The sequence below is a fragment of the Mobula hypostoma genome, chromosome 8, assembly GCF_963921235.1.
Source record: "Mobula hypostoma chromosome 8, sMobHyp1.1, whole genome shotgun sequence".
Taxonomy (NCBI): domain Eukaryota; kingdom Metazoa; phylum Chordata; class Chondrichthyes; order Myliobatiformes; family Myliobatidae; genus Mobula; species Mobula hypostoma.
In genome coordinates, this window is record NC_086104.1 from 160,048,092 (window position 1) to 160,070,869 (window position 22,778).

The following is a 22,778-nucleotide window of genomic DNA, read 5'->3' on the forward strand; positions in this document are numbered from 1 at the left end:
CACGGATGCTGCCCAACCTGCTGAGTTCTTCCAGCGTGTTGTGAGGGATGCTGCTTTAGGATTGATTAAATGGTTTGTGTCTTTAAACTAGTGGTGAGGAAAGTGATTAAGATACTTTATGATGAATGCCACAGAGATTAAGATTTGGTGTGATTCAAAGAGACTACCCACAAGTACAGCTTGTGTTCTGAGGAGGGTGGATGCTCGAAGTCCCGATGAACTCAGAGTGCCGAATTCCGTAAAAGTGTTGGGGGAAGTTGCACTGACTGAACTGTATTTTGACCAATCAGCCAGCAAGGAGTGGTGTTAGTCCAGACTAGTAGTGACGTAACTGAAGTCGTGCTGCCCAATACGTGAGGAGACCCCGGAGAGGCTGGGCCATGGGTAGGCCATATTTTTAGAGAAGATGGAAAGGTAACTAAGGGCGAAGACTTTACAGGTAAGTTGTTCTTGTTTCTGTGAAGTGAGGGAAAGGACTTGTCTGATGTGAAGGTCTAATGAGTCCTCCAGTGGCTGGTAGAAATTCTGAGCCAGTGTCAGCTATTAAATCACTGGTTGATAAATGGCAAAGTTATCATAGGCTGAGGATGTTCTGTGGGATCTAGCCCATAGAATACTTGGTCTGGGCAAAGCAGGCACCTCAGTTAATAGATGAATGGCAGAGCTCAGACAATTCTGGAGCATGTTGATATTGAGGGAGAGGAGGTGTTGGAGTTGTTAAAATACATTAGGACAGATAAGTCCCCGGGGCCTGACGGAATATTCCCCAGGCTGCTCCATGAGGCGAGAGAAGAGATTGCTGAGCCTCTGGCTAGGATCTTTATGTCCTCGTTGTCCACAGGAATGGTACCTGGATTGGAGGGAGGCGAATGTTGTTCCCTTGTTCAAAAAAGGTAGTAGGGATAGTCCAGGTAATTATAGACCAGTGAGCCTTACGTCTGTGGTGGGAAAGCTGTTGGAAAATATTCTTAGAGATAGGATCTATAGGCATTTAGAGAATCATGGTCTGATCAGGGACAGTCAGCATGGTTTTGTGAAGGGCAGATCGTGTCTAACAAGCCTGATAGAGTTCTTTGAGGAGGTGACCAGGCATATAGATGAGGGTAGTGCAGTGGATGTGATCTATATGGATTTTAGTAAGGCATTTGACAAGGTTCCACACGGTAGGCTTATTCAGAAAGTTAGAAGGCATGGGATCCAGGGAAGTTTGGCTAGGTGGATTCAGAATTGGCTTGCCTGCAGAAGGCAGAGGGTGGTGGTGGAGGGAGTACATTCAGATTGGAGGATTGTGACTAGTGGTGTCCCACAAGGATCTGTTCTGGGACCTCTACTTTTCGTGATTTTTATTAACGACCTGGTTGTGGGGGTAGAAGGGTGGGTTGGCAAGTTTGCAGATGACACAAAGGTTGGTGGTGTTGTAGATAGTGTAGAAGATTGTCAAAGATTGCAGAGAGACATTGATAGGATGCAGAAGTGGGCTGAGAAGTGGCAGATGGAGTTCAACCCGGAGAAGTGTGAGATGGTACACTTTGGAAGGACAAACTCCAAGGCAGAGTACAAAGTAAATGGCAGGATACTTGGTAGTGTGGAGGAGCAGAGGGATCTCGGGGTACATGTCCACAGATCCCTGAAAGTTACCTCACAGGTGGATAGGGTAGTTAAGAAAGCTTATGGGGTGTTAGCTTTCATAAGTCGAGGGATAGAGTTTAAGAGTCGTGATGAAATGATGCAGCTCTATAAAACTCTGGTTAGGCCACGCTTGGAGTACTGTGTCCAGTTCTGGTCACCTCACTATAGGAAGGATGTGGAAGCATTGGAAAGGGTACAGAGGAGATTTACCAGGATGCTGCCTGGTTTAGAGAGTATGCATTATGATCAGAGATTAAGGGAGCTAGGGCTTTACTCTTTGGAGAGAAGGAGGATGAGAGGAGACATGATAGAGGTGTACAAGATAATAAGAGGAATAGGTAAGAGTGGATAGCCAGCGCCTCTTCCCCAGGGCACCACTGCTCAATACAAGAGGACATGGCTTTAAGGTAAGTGGTGGGAAGTTCAAGGGGAATATTAGAGGAAGGTTTTTTATTCAGAGAGTGGTTGGTGTGTGGAATGCACTGCCTCAGTCAGTGGTGGAGGCAGATACACTAGTGAAGTTTAAGAGACTACTAGACAGGTATATGGAGGAATTTAAGTTGGGGGCTTATATGGAAGGCAGGGTTTGAGGGTCGGCACAACATTGTGGTCCTTCCAAAGTGTACCACCTCACACTTCTCCAGTTTGAACTCCCTCTGCCATTTCTCAGCCCACTTCTGCATCCTATCAATGTCTCTCTGCAATCTTTGACAATCCTCTGCACTATCTACAACACCACCAACCTTTGTGTCGTCTGCAAACTTGCCAACCCACCCTTCTACCCCCACAACCAGGTCGTTAATAAAAATCATGAAAAGTAGAGGTCCCAGAACAGATCCTTGTGGGACACCACTAGTCACAATCCTCCAATCTGAAGGTACTCCCTCCACCACCACCCTCTGCCTTCTGCAGGCAAGCCAATTCTGAATCCACCTAGCCAAACTTCCCTGGATCCCATGCCTTCTAACTTTCTGAATAAGCCTACCGTGTCCATTCATCCTGTGTTCAGAGCTGCTTTTGAGAAGGTGCAAGTTGCTCCTCAGCAGGATGATGAGCAGAAACGAGGAACTGTGTGGTACACCCAGTCTAAATTGTCATGCTACATCCTGGAGGAATAGCTAGAGTGATGGGAACCCCCAAATTTACTGGAGTGCTGTGGTGCCTTGTCCATCCAAGTGGATGCTCCTCACGATCAGGAAGAGTCACGCTTACATGCAGCAGTGCTAGTGAGACCTGAACTGCAGAAATCTTTGGCTGTCTAAGCAAACAAGATGACAATGAACGTCAGGAACACCTCAGGAAGAGATGATGTCCTTAGACGTGTGAAGCCGATTGCCCCTCTTCTTCTTGTGGCAATTTTGCCTAGTTTTCAAGGGGAATCGAAAGAGAAATAATATCCTGGATCAAGGAAGTTTGGTGACTCACTGATACCCGATAAATAGTAAAGGAGATTAACTGAGAAGATGCTGGAACGTGAAAATACCTTTTCTACTGACGAGTCTGACGTTGGTTGCTCCAACAGTACTTGCCACACTGTAAGAGTGAGCGGGGAGACCCCTTTCTGAGAGAGGTCTCGTTGGTTAGTACCAGTAAAGGTTGAGGATGTTCGGCAGCACCAGCTTAAATTGAAGGAAGCTAAGTTCAGTCATGGGCAAGGGGACCTGAGCCACTGGAACGTATGAATGAGAGACGGGGTCGAGGATCCTCTTATAGACAGGAAAGGTCACTAGGTGTGGCTGAAGCTGGAGAAGCTGAAGATAAGATAAGGAGGTCTCAGTGAGTCAGGAAGCCCTCGCCAGGCTGGTAGCAGATGCACCTGGGAAACAGTGTGTTACCTCCATTCCCATGGTGAGCTATGCTACTTCCATTTACAAATGGATTGAGGGTCCTGATACCACAAAATTCATTTGAACACTCTGTTATTAATAACGATTTAATAAGTTCCACAGACACAAGGACATGACCATTTTCGGTGGAGGGAGAGTGTAATGGCCTGGTTAAGATTTCTATTGCTATGCTTCTTTCTGCAAAAGCTGTGTGTCCTGCTGGTAGAATGTTTTGGTATTGGCTAAAGATAAGAAGCCTGTTGTGTCAGCCAATCAGGATGGTGGGATCTGGTGAAGGTACGAGAGAGAGTGGGGCAGAAAGAGTTTTCTGAAGGACAGTAGTCTGGTTTGTGTTTTTTGGTGGGAGCTGTGGAATGGGACAGAAGGGAAGATGTCGGTGAATGCCATTGGAAGGAGAGAACCCATTGCAAGAAGTGCTTTGTGCAGATGAATGGCTCCAAGGAGGAGGGCAACACTCCTGAGAGACAGAGGGAGGGAGGGAGGGAGAGAGAGAGAGAGAGGGAGAGAGAGAGAGAGAGAGAGAGAGAGAGAGAGAGAGAGAGAGAGAGAGAGAGAGAGAGAGAGAGAGCCAGTTTGCGCGAGATGGTCTTCGAGGGGAGTTTGAAAATGTGGTAGGTGTTTTCACACAGACTGTGGGTTCAGTGCATGTCTAAGAGATACATCCCCCAAATACTCCAGTACGAGCTCCAACGCTCATGTGCACATTTGACTGGTTTAACTGTAATGGGCCCTTTAATTTCTTTTCTTTTTCCTATTAACCTTTTGATAAAGCTGAAATTGGCAAATGTACTTTATAATTTTATGCAGTGTACAATCTGTTATTTCTTGCTGAGTGATAACTCTGTATGGGCAGTATTTACACAGCATTCACTCAACTCCAGATCTGTTAATCAGAACATACTAACTTTCCTGTTTGGTTGAACCCCAAATCATTCCAACCCTCGATGTATGAAGGTGGTCTTCTCACCGTGAGTTCTGTGCCTATTAGCCAAGTTTGCTCATGAGCCCAGTGAGAGGGTTACACAATTATGTAATGACATGGAGCCAAGACAAGTGAAGAGAACTAAGATAAAGATTTAATATCTGAGGAATATAAATGGTCTCTTTGTATTTCCGTATCTCACTCCAGTGGCCAGGGTTATTGTGTTTCATCCTCATTCACCGAATCATTGAATTGTTGTTCTGTAGAAGGGGGCTCTTCACTCATTGAATTTATGTTGCTTTCTGGTAGGGAAAGTCTGTCAGAAACATTCAACACTTTACTCCCACAGCCCGATCAATCATTCCCTCTTACTACTATCCAATAGCTTGAAACCTTTCTTGAACCATCTGCAGTTCCACAATCAATCATTCTCTCAGTGGCCACTTTATCAGCTACACCTGTACACCTGCTCGTTAATGCAAATATCTCATCAGCCAATCACGTGGCAGCAACTCAATGCATAAAAGCATGCAGACATGGTCAAGAAGTTCAGTTGGTGTTCAGACCAAACATCAGAATGGAGAAGGAATGTGATCTAAATGACTTTGACTGTGGAATGATTGTTGGTGCCAGACAGGGTGGTTTAGGTATCTAGAACAATCTGGTCTCCTGAGATTTTCATGCATGACAGCCTCTAGTGCAGAGGCTCTCAACTTTTTTTATGCTATGCGCCCCTACCAATAACTAAGCAGTCTGTGGACCCCTGTTGGGAACCCTTGCTCGAGAGTTTACAGAGAATGGTGTAAAAAGGAACATCTGTGCGTGGCTGTCCTGTGGGTGAAAATACTTTAGCTTGTTAATCAGAGAGGTCAGAGGAAAATGGTCAGACTTTCAAGTGATGTACCAACAACTACACCCTTTAATTTCCCAATGCATTTGTAAGGACGTTTGACCACTTGCCCCTGCACACCTTTCAGAACATCGAGTCTATAGTGTCTCTCATTCATTGTGCCACACCACTGCACTCTTCTCCGAGCTCCATTACACCTGACACAATCAGCGGATTGGTAGCAGAATGGAGGGAAGGCGCAGTTGTCTGGTGTAACTGGGACATTGTGGGGGCCGATTCTAGATAGTCCACAATGTCTTTAATACTCCCACACACTGGAGGAGGTCTGAAGTGGGGTATGTTTTATTTCATTTTTTTCAATCCCACTCATGCTGAAGGTCACAGAAGGAATTAAATTCAAGGGGAAGTAAAGGTGATTGAATTGGTGGGACATAATCTGAAGTGTGCGCGATTGTATTAGGAGGGGGAGGAACTTAATCCAACATTGAACTCTTGGATGTCAAACAGCTGCTATGAACTATGCACAAACATAATGAGATGGTAGCAAGGCAGTTAGCACAGTGCTTGATAGCACCAGCAATCTGAAGAGCAGGGTACTGGAAGGAGTTTATACGTTCTCCCTGTGACGAAATAGGTTTCCTCTGGGTGCTCCGGTTTCCTCCCATATTGCAAAGACGTACAGATTAGGGTTAGTGAGGGGTGGGCATGCTGTGTTGGCACTGGAAACGTGTGGACTGCCCCCGGCACACCCTCAGACTGTGCTGGTTCTTGAGACACCTCGACACTTCACTGTAGGTTTTGGTGTACATGTAACAAATAAAGCTAATCTGACCTAAAATCTTTGAAGAAAATTTGTACAAGTACCAGAGCACAGATGAATTTGCACAAACAGCACACACACATATTGTACACACGCCCACTCACACATCCATGGTCTGATGCCCACGCTCAGGCACTGGCTTCACACACTTTCTGCAGTGACACACGTGACAAGTGAATGGACTGGAGCTGATTGTGGAGCCCCTATAGTTGAGTGTTCATTGACAGCAGATCAGATGTGTGGTGTCACCTCTGGAAATGCCCATCACTGAGAAACATTGAGGTGATGTGCAGTAGATCCAGTGGATTTCTGTTTCAATATTTCTACCCACACAATATATCAAACCCCTCACTTGGCCCTCAGTCGTTAAAGTTATAAAAAGCAGTAAAAAGAGGTGTAAAGTGTAGTTAGCCATTGGAACATGAATACCAATCAGGGAGTATGGAGAACGCAAAGACCAGGGTAATGCAAAACGTTTAATTATTGTGCACAGAAACTCTCTTCCTAAACTCAGGCAATCCCATTTCTGGTGCCTAAATGTTAAATAACCTTGATATCCAGTGGTGAAGTGTGACATTACCGCACATTACAGGCCATTCAGCCCACAATGATGTGCTGACCTTTTAACCTACCCTAAAGTGATTCACACCCACAGGGCCCTCCACGTTTTTATCACCTTGATTGTAGTTAAAGATAGAGCTCTTGTTGAAAATCGGTTTGGTTGGTGTCAGGATTATTTAAATATTTTTTCACTGTCTCCCAAAGAAATTTTATCTCCAGGAATTTTTCTCATCATCTACTAAAATTTGACAGGACTTGAACAGACTGACAAAAGTGCAGCTCCTTGTGTGCAGGATATAGATCACTATAGGATAGCACAGGATCTTTGGTGCATGATGTTGTGCTGACTTTTTAACCTACTTTAAGATCAATACAGCCCCTCTCTCCCTTAGAGACCTGCATTTCTCTCTCATCCATGTGCCTATCTAAGAGTTTCCTCAAAGTCTCTAAAGTATCTGCCTCCATCACCCCCTGGGCAAGGTGCTCCACGCAGTCACCAGTCTCTGTGGAAAGATTCGGTGATGGGTGAGGCTGAGGTAATAGGAACACTGGCTGACAGCAGTCTTCTGTTTATATGCTCCATGTTCCATGTTATTCTATCAAACGCTCCACATTATGATGAAGATCCATTCTCTTGAAATATTAATTACTCAACAGGAATATTAAGCATACAAAGGGATTGCTCCCAGAGGCTGAGCAGTTTAGGTTGTGAATATAGTTTATGTGTGAACTCTCATAAAGTATTTATGAAATAAATTAAAATGGGAATAATACTGATATAAATGAACAATATTCTCACATTTTAAAAGCTGGTGTGATGAATTCCATCTCTTTGTGTTTATGTTCTGCTTATGTAAATGACTTCAGGACCATACTCCAGCAGTGATGGCTTTTGTGTAACATTGAAACCACTACCACAAAGATAATATGAAATATAAAGTCAAAAAAGACTGCAGGGCACTAATATGCATTGTGTCATAATTGCTCCATTTACATCAAGAAGCTAATCTATTATTCCATGAAGACCTGTCACATCTTCTATTGATAAAGGGATTTAATCTCCTTCCTCTGTTGACTGTGTGATTTTTCACAATTGATTTCCCTTGTCCTTGCTAAACATCTATTCTGCATTGTCTCCTTGTTAATTTACAATTGATAGCTTTCCCCTCAAGCCTACAAAATATAGTGGACTCAGCCCGGTCCATCTCAGCCTGGTCCATCACAACCCAATCCATCTCAGCCCGGTCTATCCCAGCCCAGTCCATCACAGCCCGGTCCATCACAGCCCGGTCTATCACAGCCCGGTCCATCTCAGCCCAGTCCATCACAGCCTGGTCTATCACAGCCCGGTCTATCACAACCCAGTCCATCACAGCCCAGTCCACCTCAACCCAGTCCTTCACAGCCCAGTCCACCTCAACCCAGTCCTTCACAGCCCAGTCCACCTCAGCCCAGTCCTTCACAGCCCAGTCCTTCACAGCCCAGTCCATCACAGCCCAGTCCTTCACAGCCCAGTCCATCACAGCCCAGTCCACCTCAGCCCAGTCCTTCACAGCCCAGTCCATCTCAGCCCAGTCCATCTCAGCCCAGTCCTTCACAGCCCAATCCTTCACAGCCCAGTCCATCACAGCCCAGTCCTTCACAGCCCAATCCTTCACAGCCCAGTCCTTCACAGCCCAGTCCATCACAGCCCAGTCCTTCACAGCCCAGTCCATCACAGCCCAGTCCATCACAGCCCAGTCCATCACAGCCCAGTCCTTCACAGCCCAGTCCATCACAACCCAGTCCATTACAGCCCAGTCCATCACAGCCCAGTCCTTCACAGCCCAGTCCATCACAGCCCAGTCCTTCACAGCCCAGTCCATCACAGCCCAGTCCATCACAGCCCAGTCCATCACAGCCCAGTCCTTCACAGCCCAGTCCATCACAACCCAGTCCATTACAGCCCAGTCCATCACAGCCCAGTCCTTCACAGCCCAGTCCACCTCAGCCCAGTCCACCTCAGCCCAGTCCATCACAGCCCAATCCTTCACAGCCCAGTCCATCACAGACCAGTCCTTCACAGCTCAGTCCATCACAGCCCAGTCCACCTCAGCCCAGTCCATCACAGCCCAGTCCTTCACAGCCCAGTCCACCTCAGCCCAGTCCACCTCAGCCCAGTCCATCACAGCTCAATCCTTCACAGCCCAGTCCATCACAGACCAGTCCTTCACAGCCCAGTCCATCACAGCCCAGTCCATCACAGCCCAGTCCACCTCAGCCCAGTCTATCTCAGCCCAGTCCACCTTAGCCCAGTCCATCACAGCCCGGTCCATCACAGCCCAGTCCTTCACAGCCTGCTCCATCACAGCCTAGTCCTTCACAGCCCAGTCTACCACAGCCCAGTCCGTCACAGCCCGGTCTATCACAGCCTGCTCCATCACAGCCCAGTCCTTCACAGCCCAGTCCATCACAGCCCAGTCCTTCACAGCCCAGTCCATCACAGCCCAGTCCACCTCAGCCCAATCCTTCACAGCCCAGTCCTTCACAGCCCAGTCCATCACAGCCCAGTCCATCACAGCCCAGTCCTTCACAGCCTGCTCCATCACAGCCCAGTCCTTCACAGCCCAGTCCATCACAGCCCAGTCCACCTCAGCCCAATCCTTCACAGCCCAGTCCAACTCAGCCCAGTCCTTCACAGCCCAGTCCACCTCAGCCCAATCCGTCACAGCCCAGTCCATCACAGCCCGGTCTATCACAGCCCAGTCCATCTCAGCCCGGTCCGTCACAGCCCAGTCCACCTCAGCCCAATCCTTCACAGCCCAGTCCTTCACAGCCCAGTCCACCTCAGCCCAGTCCTTCACAGCCCAGTCCACCTCAGCCCAATCCGTCACAGCCCAGTCCATCACAGCCCGGTCTATCACAGCCCAGTCCATCTCAGCCCGGTCCGTCACAGCCCAGTCCTTCACAGCCCGGTCTATCACAGCCCGGTCCATCACAGCCCGGTCTATCACAACCTGGTCCATCTCAGCCCGGTCCGTCACAGCCCAGTCCTTCACAGCCCAGTCCATCTCAGCCCGGTCTATCACAGCCCAGTCCATCTCAGCCCGGTCCGTCACAGCCCAGTCCTTCACAGCCCAGTCCATCTCAGCACGGTCCATCACAGCCCGGTCCATCACAGCCCGGTCTATCACAACCCGGTCCATCTCAGCCCGGTCCATCACAGCCTGGTCCATCACAGCCTGGTAATTCACAGTCCAGTCCATCACAGCCTGGTCCATCACAGCCCGGTCCATCTCGGCCCAGTCCGTCACAGCCCAGTCTGTTACAGTTCAGTCCATCACAGGAAAATCCCTCCCCACCACTGAGCACATCTAAAGGTGTACTTTTACAGGAAAGCAGCATCCATCATCAAGGACCCACACCATTCAGGCCACGCTCTCTTCTCACTGGACTCAATTTCAAAGACTTTACAACTCATTATTAATTACTTATTTATCTATTGTTATTATTTTGTTTTGTATTTGTGTCGTCTTTTGCATATTGGTTGACAGTCTTTGTGTAGTTTTTCATTGATTCTATTGTGTTCCTTCATATCTACTGTGAACGCCCACAAGAAAATGAATCTCAGAATTGTATGGTGACATTTACTGAATGTACTTTGATAATAAATTTACTTTGATACTTTCCATGTCTCCAATGCCAAAAAGCAGATTTCACTACATTCCAATCCCTTCAGTAATCCCTTTGTAACTGAGTGGTTAGAAGCCGGTCAGTAGGGGTCAGTGGTAACTTGGGCTACAGTGAAGTAATTACCTGTTCTGTATGCTGTACTTGTTCAGAATAGATACATATCATAATACACTACCCTGAGATCCATTTCCTTGTGGGCATTCACAACACAGCAAAATACAATAGTATCAATGAAAAACTACACACAAAGATGGACAAACAGCCAATGTGCAATGAAGACAAACTGTGCAAATGCAAAATAATAATAAATAATACTGAGTACATGAATTGTAGAATTCTTGAAAGTGAGTCTATAGGTTGTGGAATCAGTTCAGTGTTGAGGTGAGTGAAGTTATCCAAGCAGGTTCGAAAGCCTGATGGTTGTAGGGTAATAACTGTTCCTGAACTTGATGGTGCGGGTCCTAAGGCTCCTGTACTTCCTTCCTGATGGTAGCAGTGAGAAGAGAGCCTGGCCTGGATGGTGGAGGTTCCTGATGGTGGAGTGAGAACAGAGCATGACCTGGGTTGTAGGGGCACTCTTTCCTGATGATAGCATGAGAAGGGAGCATGGTTTGGGTGGTGGGGGTCCATGATGATTGATTCTGGTTTCTTGTGCCAGCACTCCTTGTGTAATGGTCCAGTCCGTGAAATCCGCATTCTGGTTCACGGTCCATTCCGTGGACTCTGGACTCCGGGTCTTCCGGCTGTCCCTTGTTTCATTTGGGCTTAATCATAGGCACCTGATGCTCGACTTGGGGCTGGGAATATAAGTGGCCCTGGGTTCATATGTGGTTGCTGGTTTGTTTTGTCTGTATCCTGTCCTTGCCTCTGTGGGGTAAGTCAGGCTGGCTTTGCTGTTACCCTGTGGTTGGATCTGTCCCTTCCTGTCCTTGCCTCTGTTGGGTAAGCCAGGCTGTCTTTGCTGTTACCCTGAGGCTGGACTGTTCCCTTCACCTTCCTCCTGAAGCCTTGCCTGCAACCTTTCTCTACTGCAGAGCCTTGCTACTCTGGAGCCTTGCTGTGTCTAGATAAGGAACTGTCTATTGTTGAGTTGGAACTGTCTGTGTCCATGCCTTTGCTAGGTAGGTCTGGTTGTTTGCTGCTAACTAGTGTTGGGAACTGTCTCTGTGTCCATGCCTTTGCTAGATAGGTCTGGCTGTTTGCTGCTATCTAGTGTTGGGAACCATCTTGTTGTGTTCAGCATTCTGTGTACAGCCCTGGCCCCAAGTCTTGTTCCCAAGGAGGGGTCCTGGCTGTGTGTTCCTGTCTCTCAAGGCCAAGGCTCTGTTCTGTGTTCCTGTCATCCCAAGTCCAAGGTTCTGAGGTTCTTGTCATCCCAAGTCCAAGGCTTGGCTGTTCTTGAGTACCAAGCCAAGGCTTTGTGTTCTTGTCCTGTGCAGGGGTTCCCTTGCCCTGCCCAGGATTGTCTTGTTCTGTCCTGTAGCCTTGCCTAGTCCTGTCTCCCAAGACCACATCACATCTTTGCCTAGTTCTGGAGTCTGAGCCCAAGTCAAGACCCAGGTTCTGGGTCCTTGTCCAGTCTCTGGCTTGGAGTCTGAACCCAAGCCTCGTCAAGTCCTCGCCATGAAGAACCCAAGCCATGTCCAGTCCTGTAGCCACGTTATGTCCTCTCTTAGTTCTGGGGTCTGAGCTCAAGTCAAGACCCAGGTTCTGTGTTCTGTGTTCTGTGTCCTTGTCCAGTCTCTATCTTGGAGTCCAAGCCCAGGCTCCTAGTTCCCAGTTCCTTGTCCTGGTCCTGCTTGCCGAGCCAATGTCCTAACCCAAGTCTGTGTTCTTGTCCCAGCTCTCTAGTCCTGTTCCTAGTACTTCAGTGTCTGTCTTGCATTTGGGTCTGCTCCCAGTGCCCCCTCTTTGACACTTTGTAGATGTACTCAATGGTAGGGAGAGTTTCATGGCGATGGACTGGGTCATATCCATTACATTTTGTAGGCTTTTCCATTCTTGGACATTGGTGTTAAGTCTTGTCTGTGTTTGTAGCTCTTTAAGATTAATTACCTGTGCTTGCCAAGTGTGTGTAACAGTGTACTTGTGCAATTGCCTTCAGGAAAATACAGTCGTCACACTGGTGTAAGTGGCAGAAGACAGTCAAGGCATTCAGTGACATTGCAGTAATAATCCCAACCATCAATTATATAAACCTGATTAGAGCCTGAACTCATTTACTATCCCAGAATACATGTTCTGTACCCCAGAATGAAGCTGTGTTTGCCACTGTCTTAACAGGAGACACCCATGTGTTCTTTATTTGAATAGTTACTTTTATAAAGCATTATTATGATGCTGCCATCCTGACTCTGATGCACAACATATTTAAGACAAAATGTATTTATTTTCAGTCAATAATCACTTCTGCTGATGAACTGAAATGGTAATTACATTTTAAATCTTTTTTCATGGCAATTTAAATGTGTTTTTAAACATTTGAGCATAAAGATTGTATTATCCCCAAGACTCTGCTGAAGGAAGCATGTAGGGAGAAGTTGAATTCCCAACCCAGTCCTGCACCCTCTCAAGTGGCTGTGAAAAGCTACCTCCCCCTTCCCCCTCTCATCTCCTTCTCCTTCCCCTTCCACTCTCCCCACCCTCCCCATCTCCCCCTCTCTCACCGTAACACCCACTCTAGGAGGTATGAGCGCAGTGTTAGAATGATGTGAAATGTGTTCCCATGCAACAAGCAAACAAAAAGAATTAATTAAAGACGACGGCGTTTTGAGCTCTCTGCACGGTACACCACAGCATATATCAAAAAGCATGTGTCATTTCACTTGAATCCAATCCAAGCCGTAAATTACTTAATGTTCCTTATTATCTTTGCTCCGGGAGAATTACTTCTGTTCCAGCCGTGATTAATTGGTGACTGACAGCTGGAGACCGGCGAGACGAGACCTTCCACCAGAGGGCAGTCTCGGGCCAGGCTTCACTCTTGTACCCATTCCAAACCGGAGTTACCAAACTCTCAATTTGATCTTCCAAGTTCACTCTGAATGTCCAGAGCATGTGGCATTGGGAGGGAAATGGAGTGTTTCTACCCCAAGGAAACATCAGATTACATCAGGACGATCTCAAACAGGGAATGTTGAGATACCCATTGGGTCGGACAGCGGCCGTGCAGGGGAAGAGGGAGAGGAGATCATTCCTTTGACAGAACATTCTGTCTCACTTTTTGCGATAACAAGAACTCTCAGCCTTGTGATAACGGCCAAGTTATAAATTCTGGGCCAGATTATTCTGGCTGTGATCCCTCAGTGCTACCCTTCCTCCCACCCATATAGTGGTACCCCCTCAAAACCGCCCCTCCCATAGTGGCACCCCCGCATTGCTGTCCCTCCCTCGTACAACCCTCCCGCCATGGCACTCCTCATTGCTGCACCCCCAGCGTACAGCCCCTCCACCGTGGTGCTCCCCCACCACTGCCATTCGAGTAGTATGACGCTCCCTCAATTATGTCCTTCCCACAGTGGCCTCAAGTACTGAGTAACACTCAGCACTGTCTCTTATCCGCTCCCTCAGTGCCCAAGTAGCGTACGCTCGCAGGAACAATGGCGGGAAGGATGAGGGTGGAAGGGTCACGGTTAGGAGTGGGAGTGAGACTGAGGGTGGGGGAGGGAATGTCCCTCAGGGAAGGAAGGGTGTGGAATTTGGAGAGAGTGAGAGAAACCCTTGGAAAGGGAGAGGTAGTGAGTCCCTCAGGAATCTTTGGAGGGGGGTGGGAAGAGGAGGGTATGAGGGTGGAAGGGCCCGAGCGCCAGCCCTACCTCATCACACACTGGCCCTGCCTTTGAGGGGACCATGTTGCTGCCCCCCTGTCGGGGCTTTAGAGGTGATCCCACGTCCAGAATTTAGGGGCTGGTGGAGAGTTGCTCACTCACTGTCTGGGATTTAGGGGCGGCTGGGGAGTTAACCTTATTCGGGGTGGAGTTGCCCCCCACATCTGGAATTTATGGGCGGTTGGAGATTTGCTCTCCCACCGTCTGGGGTTTGGGGACGGGTGGAGAGTTGTCTTCCTGTCCAGGGTTGTGGGGGGGATGGAAAGTTGCCCCATGCCCGGGGTTTAGGAACGGCTGGCAAGCTGCCCACCCTGACCCCTGACCCCAACCCCCTCCCACTCACTCCCGCTCCGGCAAGTCCGTCCCGGCTGCAAGAACTTAATTGCGGCTGCGCTCTCCGGAGGCGATGGATGCGCGAAGCCGCGGGATGGATGCACGCGAGCAGCCGGCGTTCGGCGTGCCCCAGATCTGCCGCTGAAGGAGGCGGCCCGCTCCGGCACCGCTGCGCCAGGAGGGAGGAGCTGGGGCGGGGGACAGTGGGCAGCGGAGAGCCGGCGGCCGTGCGGGTGGGGACAGAACAGGAAAAGACTGCGGAGCCGGTACCCACTGACGGATGTGGCCGCCGCCACCTACCCACTGGACTGACCTCGACACGGACTGGAGACTCCTGTCGTCCCTGTAGGAAGTAACGGGGGGGGGGGGGGGGGTCGGTCAAACTACAGCCCGGGAGCGCGGGGATGGAGCAGCAGAGCAGCGGCCAGCGCAGGACCCTGAGGCCAATCTGTGTCCGCTGCTGAACGACTTTGGAGAGCCGCCGGTCCCCCGGAGTGGACGCCGGACAAGTCGCTACGCACTCCCCCTTCACACAGACATCCCTCGCCCCGTGGAGATTTTACCATGATCTGTGCGAACCTGTTCTTCATCCTGATTTTTATAGGTGAGTTCGGGAGATGTGTCCGGTTCCCGCCTGGAGTGAGAGGTGCTTGGGGGCTGGGGGCGGTGTGACTCTCGGAAGGAGCCAACTTGCGAGCGAGTCGCGGCGTCCGGGACAGTTTCAGGTACTGTACCGGAGCGTGTGAGGAGAAACCCGGCCGGACCCTCGCCCGGAGATCGACACTTACATACTCGCAGGGCGAGGGCACAGAGAGAAGCGGGGAGAGGCGGAGGGTCTGAGGGAGGGAGGGAGGGAGCCCTGGGAAAAGGGTAGGTGGAGGGAGAGGATAGGCGGCAGGGGGGGAATAGTGAGAGTGAGGAAGAAGTGGGAAAGATAGAGAAAACAGGCTGAGGCAGAGGAGGGGGGAAGCAGAGAGGGGGTGATGGAGGGGGGGGTGGATGGAGAAGAGGTGGTGATAGGGAGAGAGTGGGGGAGGGTGGATGGAGAGAGGGGGTGATAGTGAGGGAGTGAGGGAGGGGGATGGAGTGGGGGGGGGTGATAGTGAGGGAGGGGGTGATAGTGAGGGAGTGAGGGAGGGGGGATGGAGTGGGGGGTGATAAAGCGGGAGTGAGGGAGGGGGGATGGAGTGGGGGGTGATAGGGAGTGAGGGAGGGGGTGATAGTGAGGGAGGGGGCATGGAGAGCGGGGTGATAGAGAGGGAATGAGGGAAGGGGGATGGAGCAAGGGGCTGATACTGAGGGAGGAGGGATGGAGTGAGGGTGTGATAGAGAGTGAGGGGGATGGGGCGAGGGGTGATGGAATGAGGGAGGTGGGAGTGAGTGAGGGGGTGCTAGCGAAGGAGTAAGTGAGGGGGATGGAGTGAGAGAGGGAGATGGGAAGAGGGAGTGAAGGAGAGGAAGGGAGGGGGTGATAGGGAGGGGGATGGAGCAAGGGGGTGATAGTGAGGGTGGGGAATGAAGTGAGGGGCTGATAGTGAGGGAGGGGGATGGAGCAAAGGGGTGATCATGAAGGAGGAGACGGGGTGGAGAGGGAAAAGGGTGATGGAAAGGACAGGGGGTTTGGAGAGGGAGAAGGGAGATGGAGGGGAGAGGGGGGTTTGGAGAGGGAGAAGTGGGATGGAGGGGAGGGGGGTTTGCTGGAGAGGGAGAAGTGGGATGGAGGGGAGAGGGGGTTTGTTGGAGAGGGAGAAGGGGGATGGAGGGGAGAGGGGGTTTGTTGAAGAGGGAGAAAGGGGAAGGAGGGGAGAGAGTGTTTGTTGGAGAGGGAGAAGGGGGATGGAGGGGAGAGGGGGTATGTTGGAGAGGGAGAAGGGGGATGGAGGGGAGAGGGGGTATGTTGGAGAGGGAGAAGGGGGATGGAGGGGAGAGGGGGTTTGTTGGAGAGGGGGAAGGGGGATGGAGGGGAGAGGGGGTTTGTTGGAGAGGGAGAAGGGGATGGAGGGGAGAGGGGGTTTGTTGGAGAGGGGGAAGGGGGATGGAGGGGAGAGGGGGTTTGTTGGAGAGGGGCAAGGGAGATCGAGGGGAGAGGGGGTTTGTCGGAGAGGGAGAAGGGGGCTGGAGGGGAGAGGGGGTTTGGAGAGGGAGAAGGGGGATGGAGGGGAGTGGGAGTTTGGAGAGGGAGAAGGGGATGGAGGGGAGACGGGGTTTGTTGGTGAGGGGGAAGGGGTATGCAGGGGAGAGGGGGTTTGTTGGAGAGGCGCAAGGGGGATAGAGGGGAGAGGGGGTTTGTTGGAGAGGGAGAAGGGAGATGGAGGGGAGAGGGAGAAGGGGGATGGAGGGGAGAGGGGGTTTGGAGAGGGAGAAGGGGGATGGAGGGGAGAGGGGGTTTGGAGAGGGAGAAGGGGGATGGAGGGGAGAGGGGGTTTGGAGAGGGAGAAGGGGGATGGAGGGGAGAGGGGGTTTGTTGGAGAGGGGGAAGGGGGATGGAGGGGAGAGAGGGTTTGTTGGAGATGGAGAAGGGGGATGGAGGGGAGAGGGGGTTTGGAGAGGGAGAAGGGGGATGGAGAGGGAGAAGGGGGTGGAGAGGAGAGGGGGTCTGGAGAGGAGGAAGGGGGATGGAGGGGAGAGGGAGAAGGGGATGGAGGGGAGAGGGGGTTTGTTGGTGAGGGGGAAGGGGGATGGAGGGGAGAGGGGGTTTGTTGGAGAGGGGGAAGGGGGATGGAGGGGAGAGGGGGTTTGTTGGAGAGGGAGGAGGAGGATGGAGGGAGAGGGGGTTTGGAGAGGTAGAAGGGGGTGGAGGGGAGAGGGGGTTTTGAGAGGGGGAAGGGGGATGGAGGTGAGAGGGGGTTTGTTGGACAGGGAGAAGGGGGATGGAGGGGAGAGGGGGTTTGTTGGAGTGGGAGAAAGGGGATGGAGAGGGAGAAGGGAGATGGAGGGGAGAGGGAGTTTGTTGGAGGAGTGGGATGGAGGGGAGAGGGGGTTTGTTCGAGAGGGAGAAGGGGGATGGAGGGAGAGGGGGTTTGGAGAGGTAGAAGGGGGATGGAGGGGAGAGGGGGTTTGTTGGAGAGGGGGAAGGGGATGGAGGGGCGAGGGGGTTTTGAGTGGTGGAAGGGGGATGGAGGTGAGAGGGGGTTTGTTGGACGGGGAGAAGGGGGATGGAGGGGAGAGGGGGTTTGTTTGTGAGGGAGAAGGGGGATGGAGGGGAGAGGTGGTTCGTTGGAGATGGAGAAGGGGGATGGAGGGGAGAGGTTGTTTGTTGGAGGGGGGAAGTGGGATGGAGGGGAGGGGGTTTGTTGGAGAGGGAGGAGGGGGATGGAGGGGAGAGGGGGTTTGTTGGAGAAGGAGAAGGGGGATGGAGGGGAGAGGGGGTTTGGAGGGAGAAGGGGATGGAGGGGAGAGGGGGTTTGGAGGGAGAAGGGGGATGGAGGGGAGAGGGGGTTTGTTGGAGATGGAGAAGGGGGATGGAGGGGAGAGGTTGTTTGTTGGAGAGGGGGAAGGGGGATGGAGAGGAGAGGGGGTCTGGAGAGGGAGAAGGGAGATGGAGGGGAGAGGGAATTTGTTGGAGAGGGAGGAGCGGGATGGAGGGGAGAGGGGGCTCGTTGGAGAGGGAGAAGGGATGGAGGGGAGAGGGGGGATGGAGAGGAGAGGGGGTCTGGAGAGGGAGAAGGTAGATGGAGGGGAGAGGGAGTTTGTTGGAGAGGGAGGAGCGGGATGGAGGGGAGAGGGGGCTTGTTGGAGAGGGAGAAGGGATGGAGGGGAGAGGGGTGTTTGTTGGAGAGGGAGAAGTGGGATGGAGGGGAGAGGGGGTTTGTTGGAGAGGGAGAAGGGGATGGAGGGGAGGGGGTTTGTTGGTGAGGGAGGAGGGGGATGGAGGGCAGAGCAGTTTGTTGGAGAGGGGGAAGGGGGATGGAGGGGTGAGGGGGTTTGTTGGAGAGGGAGAAGGAGGATGGAGGGGAGAAGGGGTTTGTTGGAGGGGGGAAGGGGATTGGAGGGGACAGGGGGTTTGTTGGAGGGGGGAAGGGGGATGGAGGGAGAGGGGGTTTGGAGGGAAAAGGGGGATGGAGGGGAGAGGGGATTTGTTGGAGAGGGAGAAGGGGGATGGAGGGGAGAGTGGGTTTGGAGAGGAAGAAGGGGGATGGAGGGGAGAGGGGATTTGTTGGAGAGGGAGAAGGGGGATGGAGGGGAGAGGGGGTTTGGAGAGGGAGAAGGGATGGTGGAGAGAGGGGGTTTGGAGAGGGAGAATGGGGATGGAGGGGTGAGGGGGTTTGTTGGAGAGGGAGAAGGGGGATGGAGGGGAGAGGGGGAAGGGGATTGGAGGGGACAGGGTTTTTTTGGAGAGGGGGTTTGGAGGGAAAAGGGGGATGGAGGGGAGAGGGGATTTGTTGGAGAGGGAGAAGGGGGATGGAGGGGAGAGTGGGTTTGGAGAGGGAGAAGGGGGATGGAGGGGAGAGGGGGTTTGTTGGAGAAGGAGAAGGGGGATGGAGGGGAGAGGGTTTGGAGAGGGAGAAGGGGGATGGAGGGGAGAGGGGGTTCGGAGAGGGAGAAGGGGGATGGAGGGGAGAGGGGGTTTGGAGAGGGAGAAGGGGGATGGAGGGGAGAGGTGGAAGGGGGATGGAGGGGAGTGGGGGTTTGGAGAGGGAGAAGGGGGATGGAGGGAAGAGGGGGTTTGTTGGAGAGGGAGGAGCGGGATGGAGGGGAGAGGTGGTTTGTTGGAGAGGCAGATGGCGATGGTCGGGAGAGGGGGTTTGTTGGAGAGGGAGAAGGGGATGGAGGGGAGGGGGGGGTTTGTTTGTAGAGGGAGAAGGGGATGGAGGGAAGACGGGGTTTGTTGGAGAGGGAGAAGGGGAAGGAGTGGAGAGAGGGTTTGTTGGAGAGGGAGGAGCGGGATGGGGGGGAGAGGGGGTTTGTTGGAGAGGCAGACGGGGATGGTGGGGAGAGGGGGTTTTTTTGGAGAGGGAGAGGGGGTTTGGAGAGGGAGAAGGGGGATGGAGGGGAGAGGGGGTTTGTTGGAGATGGAGAAGGGGGATGGAGGGGAGAGGGGATTTGTTGGAGAGAGAGGAGGAGGATGGAGGGGAGAGGGGGTTTGTTGGAGTGGGAGAAAGGGGATGGAGCGGGAGAAGGGAGATGGAGGGGAGAGGGAGTTTGTTGGAGAGGGAGAAGGGGAAGGAGTGGAGAGAGAGTTTGTTGGAGAGGGAGGAGCGGGATGGAGGGGAGAGGGGGTTTGTTGGAGAGGCAGACGGGGATGGTGGGGAGAGGGGGTTTGTTGGAGAGGGAGAAGGGGGATGGAGGGAGAGGGGGTTTGGAGAGGTAGAAGGGGGTGGAGGGGAGAGGGGGTTTGTTGGAGAGGGGGAAGGGGGATGGAGGGGCGAGGGGGTTTTGAGTGGGGGAAGGGGGATGGAGGTGAGAGGGGGTTTGTTGGACAGGGAAAAGGGGTATGGAGGGGAGACGGGGTTTGTTGGTGAGGGAGAAGGGGGATGGAGGGGAGAGGGGGTTTGTTGGAGATGGAGAAGGGGGATGGAGGGGAGAGATTTGTTGGAGAGGGGGAAGTGGGATGGAGGGGAGAGGGGGTTTGTTGGAGATGGAGAAGGGGGATGGAGGGGAGAGGTTGTTTGTTGGAGAAGAGGAAGTGGGATGGAGGGGAGAAGGGGTTTGTTGGAGAGGGAGGAGGGGGATGGAGGGGAGAGGGGGTTTGTTGGAGAGGGAGAAGGGGGATGGAGGGGAGAGGGGGTTTGTTGGAGAGGGAGGAGGGGGATGGAGGGGAGAGGGGGTTTGTTGGAGAGGGAGAAGGGGATATAGTGGGAGGGAGAGAGGGAGGTGATGGGAATGGCGAGAGTGAGGGTTGTTGGATTGGGAGAGAGGATGAGACAGAATAGAGTGACAGACATTACCCCACCCTGTGTTTTCCCTCCTCTGGCTCATTTGGATTTAATATGACTATTCAGACCTGGAATGTTTGCTAAATCTCTGTATCTTGGGTTTTGTCTGCACTTTCTGGACCAAAGGAGGCAAATGACCAGATTTTTAAATAATATTTTTACATGTAAGAATTCAATTAGTCCACGTGTTGCTTAGTGAGTTTGGGTGTTGGAATGTGACCCCTAGTTTGGAGTGGATATGAGCTATGATGTGATGCTGTCATATACAGATCACTGTGTCAATCTCCCTTTGTACCTGCAGAATGGATACGTGGCCTGTTGGAGTCAGTTCCATGGAGCTGGGGAAAGGGTTGGAAGGTTGACACAGCGACGGGCGACAGGGAAGAGACTAGTGTGGAGCAGGGAAAACAGCACCGAGGAAATGGAGCGAATGGCCTGCCTATTGAAATGGAGTGATTGTAGTAATTCCAGGGAACCAGTGGAGGGCGACAGTGACGCAGAAACCGAGAGGGAGAGAGTGAGTAGGAGAGATGGCGTAAGAGGGATTGAAACAGAAAGAAGGAGGGAGGTGTGTGGTTTGATGTAGGGCATGAGAGGCATAGAAGGAGGGATGTAGGAGGCAGGCGGAATGGAGTTGGAGAGAATGTGCGAGGGAGGGGAAGTTGGAGGGAGGGTTGGAGATGTGGGCATAGTGTTACATGGGAAGCGGAAACTGAATTGGAGAATGTGTGACTGGGATGTATGAGGGGCAAATGGAGGGAGAAGAAAGGGGATGTGGGGTGTAGTGTAATATTGGAGGCAGAAATGGAGTTGGAGGGAGTGTGAGAGATGAGGGAACTGAGATGTGAGTGGGGGAGATTGAGATGGAGATATGGGTTGTAGGATGATATGGGAGGAGAGAGGGAGAAACGGGGATGGACAGTGAGTAAGAGAGGGAAATGTGTGAGAGGGAGTGGGGGAAGGAGCTGTAGGAGCGATGTGGAAGGAGAGAGGAAGAGCTAGAAATGGATGGAGAGAGAGAGAGGGGAGAGGGAGAGACAGAGGGTGGAGAGACTTGAGACATGAATGATTCTTAAGGAGGTAACATGCATTAAAATATTAACGTAAACACATCTGAAAGAAAAATAATATGAAAGAAAGTTAAGTTAATGAATAAAATATTAAGTGCAAAAGCATTCAGAAAGCCACGGCAATCTATAATCAACAAGAGCCCTAAATGCAGTATTTGCATACCTGTAACTCGGCGCTGGGAAAGTGTCTGCAATATGAACAAAAACAAATGGTAATGAAATTAATGAAGGGTTGATCATAAAAATGAACTGCTAAAGGTGTACAGTTTCACACCAACCAACCTATTGCCAGAGGTCTTCTCTCTCGTTACTGACCTATAGTTAACCCTTTACTTACTGCTAATGGTGTATGGTGTCCACACAAATTAACCTATTGCCAGAGGTCCGTTGTTAACCATGTATGTGCTGCTCTGCTTTAGAGAGCAGCTGCAATTCCGTTGGCAGAATCAAAGCTCAGTGGCCATTTTATTAGGTATCCCAACTTGTAAAAGCAAATATCTAATCAGCCAATTTTGTGCAGCGACTCAATGCATAAAAGCACACATACATGGTCAAGAGGTTCAGTTTTTGTTCAGACCAAACATCAGAATGGAGACGAAATGTGATCTAAGTGACTTTGACCATGGAATGATTGTTGGTGCCAGATGGGGTGGTTTGAGTATCTCAGAAACTGCTGATCTGGGATTTTCATGTATAACAATATCTAGATTTTACAGAGAATGATGCAAAAACAAACAAAACATCCAGTGAGCGGCAGTTCTGTGGGCAAAATCACCTTGTTAGTGAGAGAGGTCAGAGGGGAACAGCTAGGCTGACAGAAAAGTGACCATAACTCCACTACATGTTACAAGAGTGGTTATTTGAGTTACAACTGTTGTTATTTAACTGGAGAATAAAAACAAAGATGTAATCTTGAGGCTTTATAAGGCACTGGCGAGGCCTTAGAGTATTGTGAGCAGATTTTGGCCTCTTATTTAAGAGGGGATGTGCTGACATTGAAGAGGATTCAAAGGAGGTTCACGAAAATGATTCTGGGATTGAAAGGCTTGTCATGAGGAGAGTTTGATGGCTTTGGGCTTGAACTCACTGGAATTCAGAAGAATGAGGGGGAATCTCATGAAACCTATTGAATGTTGAAAGGCTATGATATAGTGAATGTCGAGAGGGTATTTCCTATGATAGGGAGTCTAGGATCAGAGGGCACAGCGTCAGAGGAACATTCATTAGAATGGGTATGAGGAATTTCTTTAGCTAAAGAGTGGTGAATCTGTGGAATTCTTTGCCACAGGTAACTGTGGAGGCCAAGTCTTTATATTTCTGGCAGTGGTTGATAAATTCTTGATTGGTCAGGGCATGAAGGGATACAGGGAG

At 51.2% G+C, this 22,778-nt stretch overlaps 1 protein-coding gene across 1 annotated transcript in view; it reads left to right on the plus strand.

Moving 5' to 3' along the window:
• The first annotated feature begins 14,548 nt into the window (after positions 1-14,548).
• gfra2b (GDNF family receptor alpha 2b) overlaps positions 14,549-22,778 on the plus strand; it is a 401,770-nt gene continuing 393,540 nt past the window's right edge. Inside the window, exon 1 of the mRNA XM_063057239.1 lies at positions 14,549-15,065. Within this exon, the coding sequence (XP_062913309.1) occupies positions 15,026-15,065 (40 nt within the window). The 5' untranslated portion in view covers positions 14,549-15,025. The remainder of the gene's footprint in view (positions 15,066-22,778) is intronic.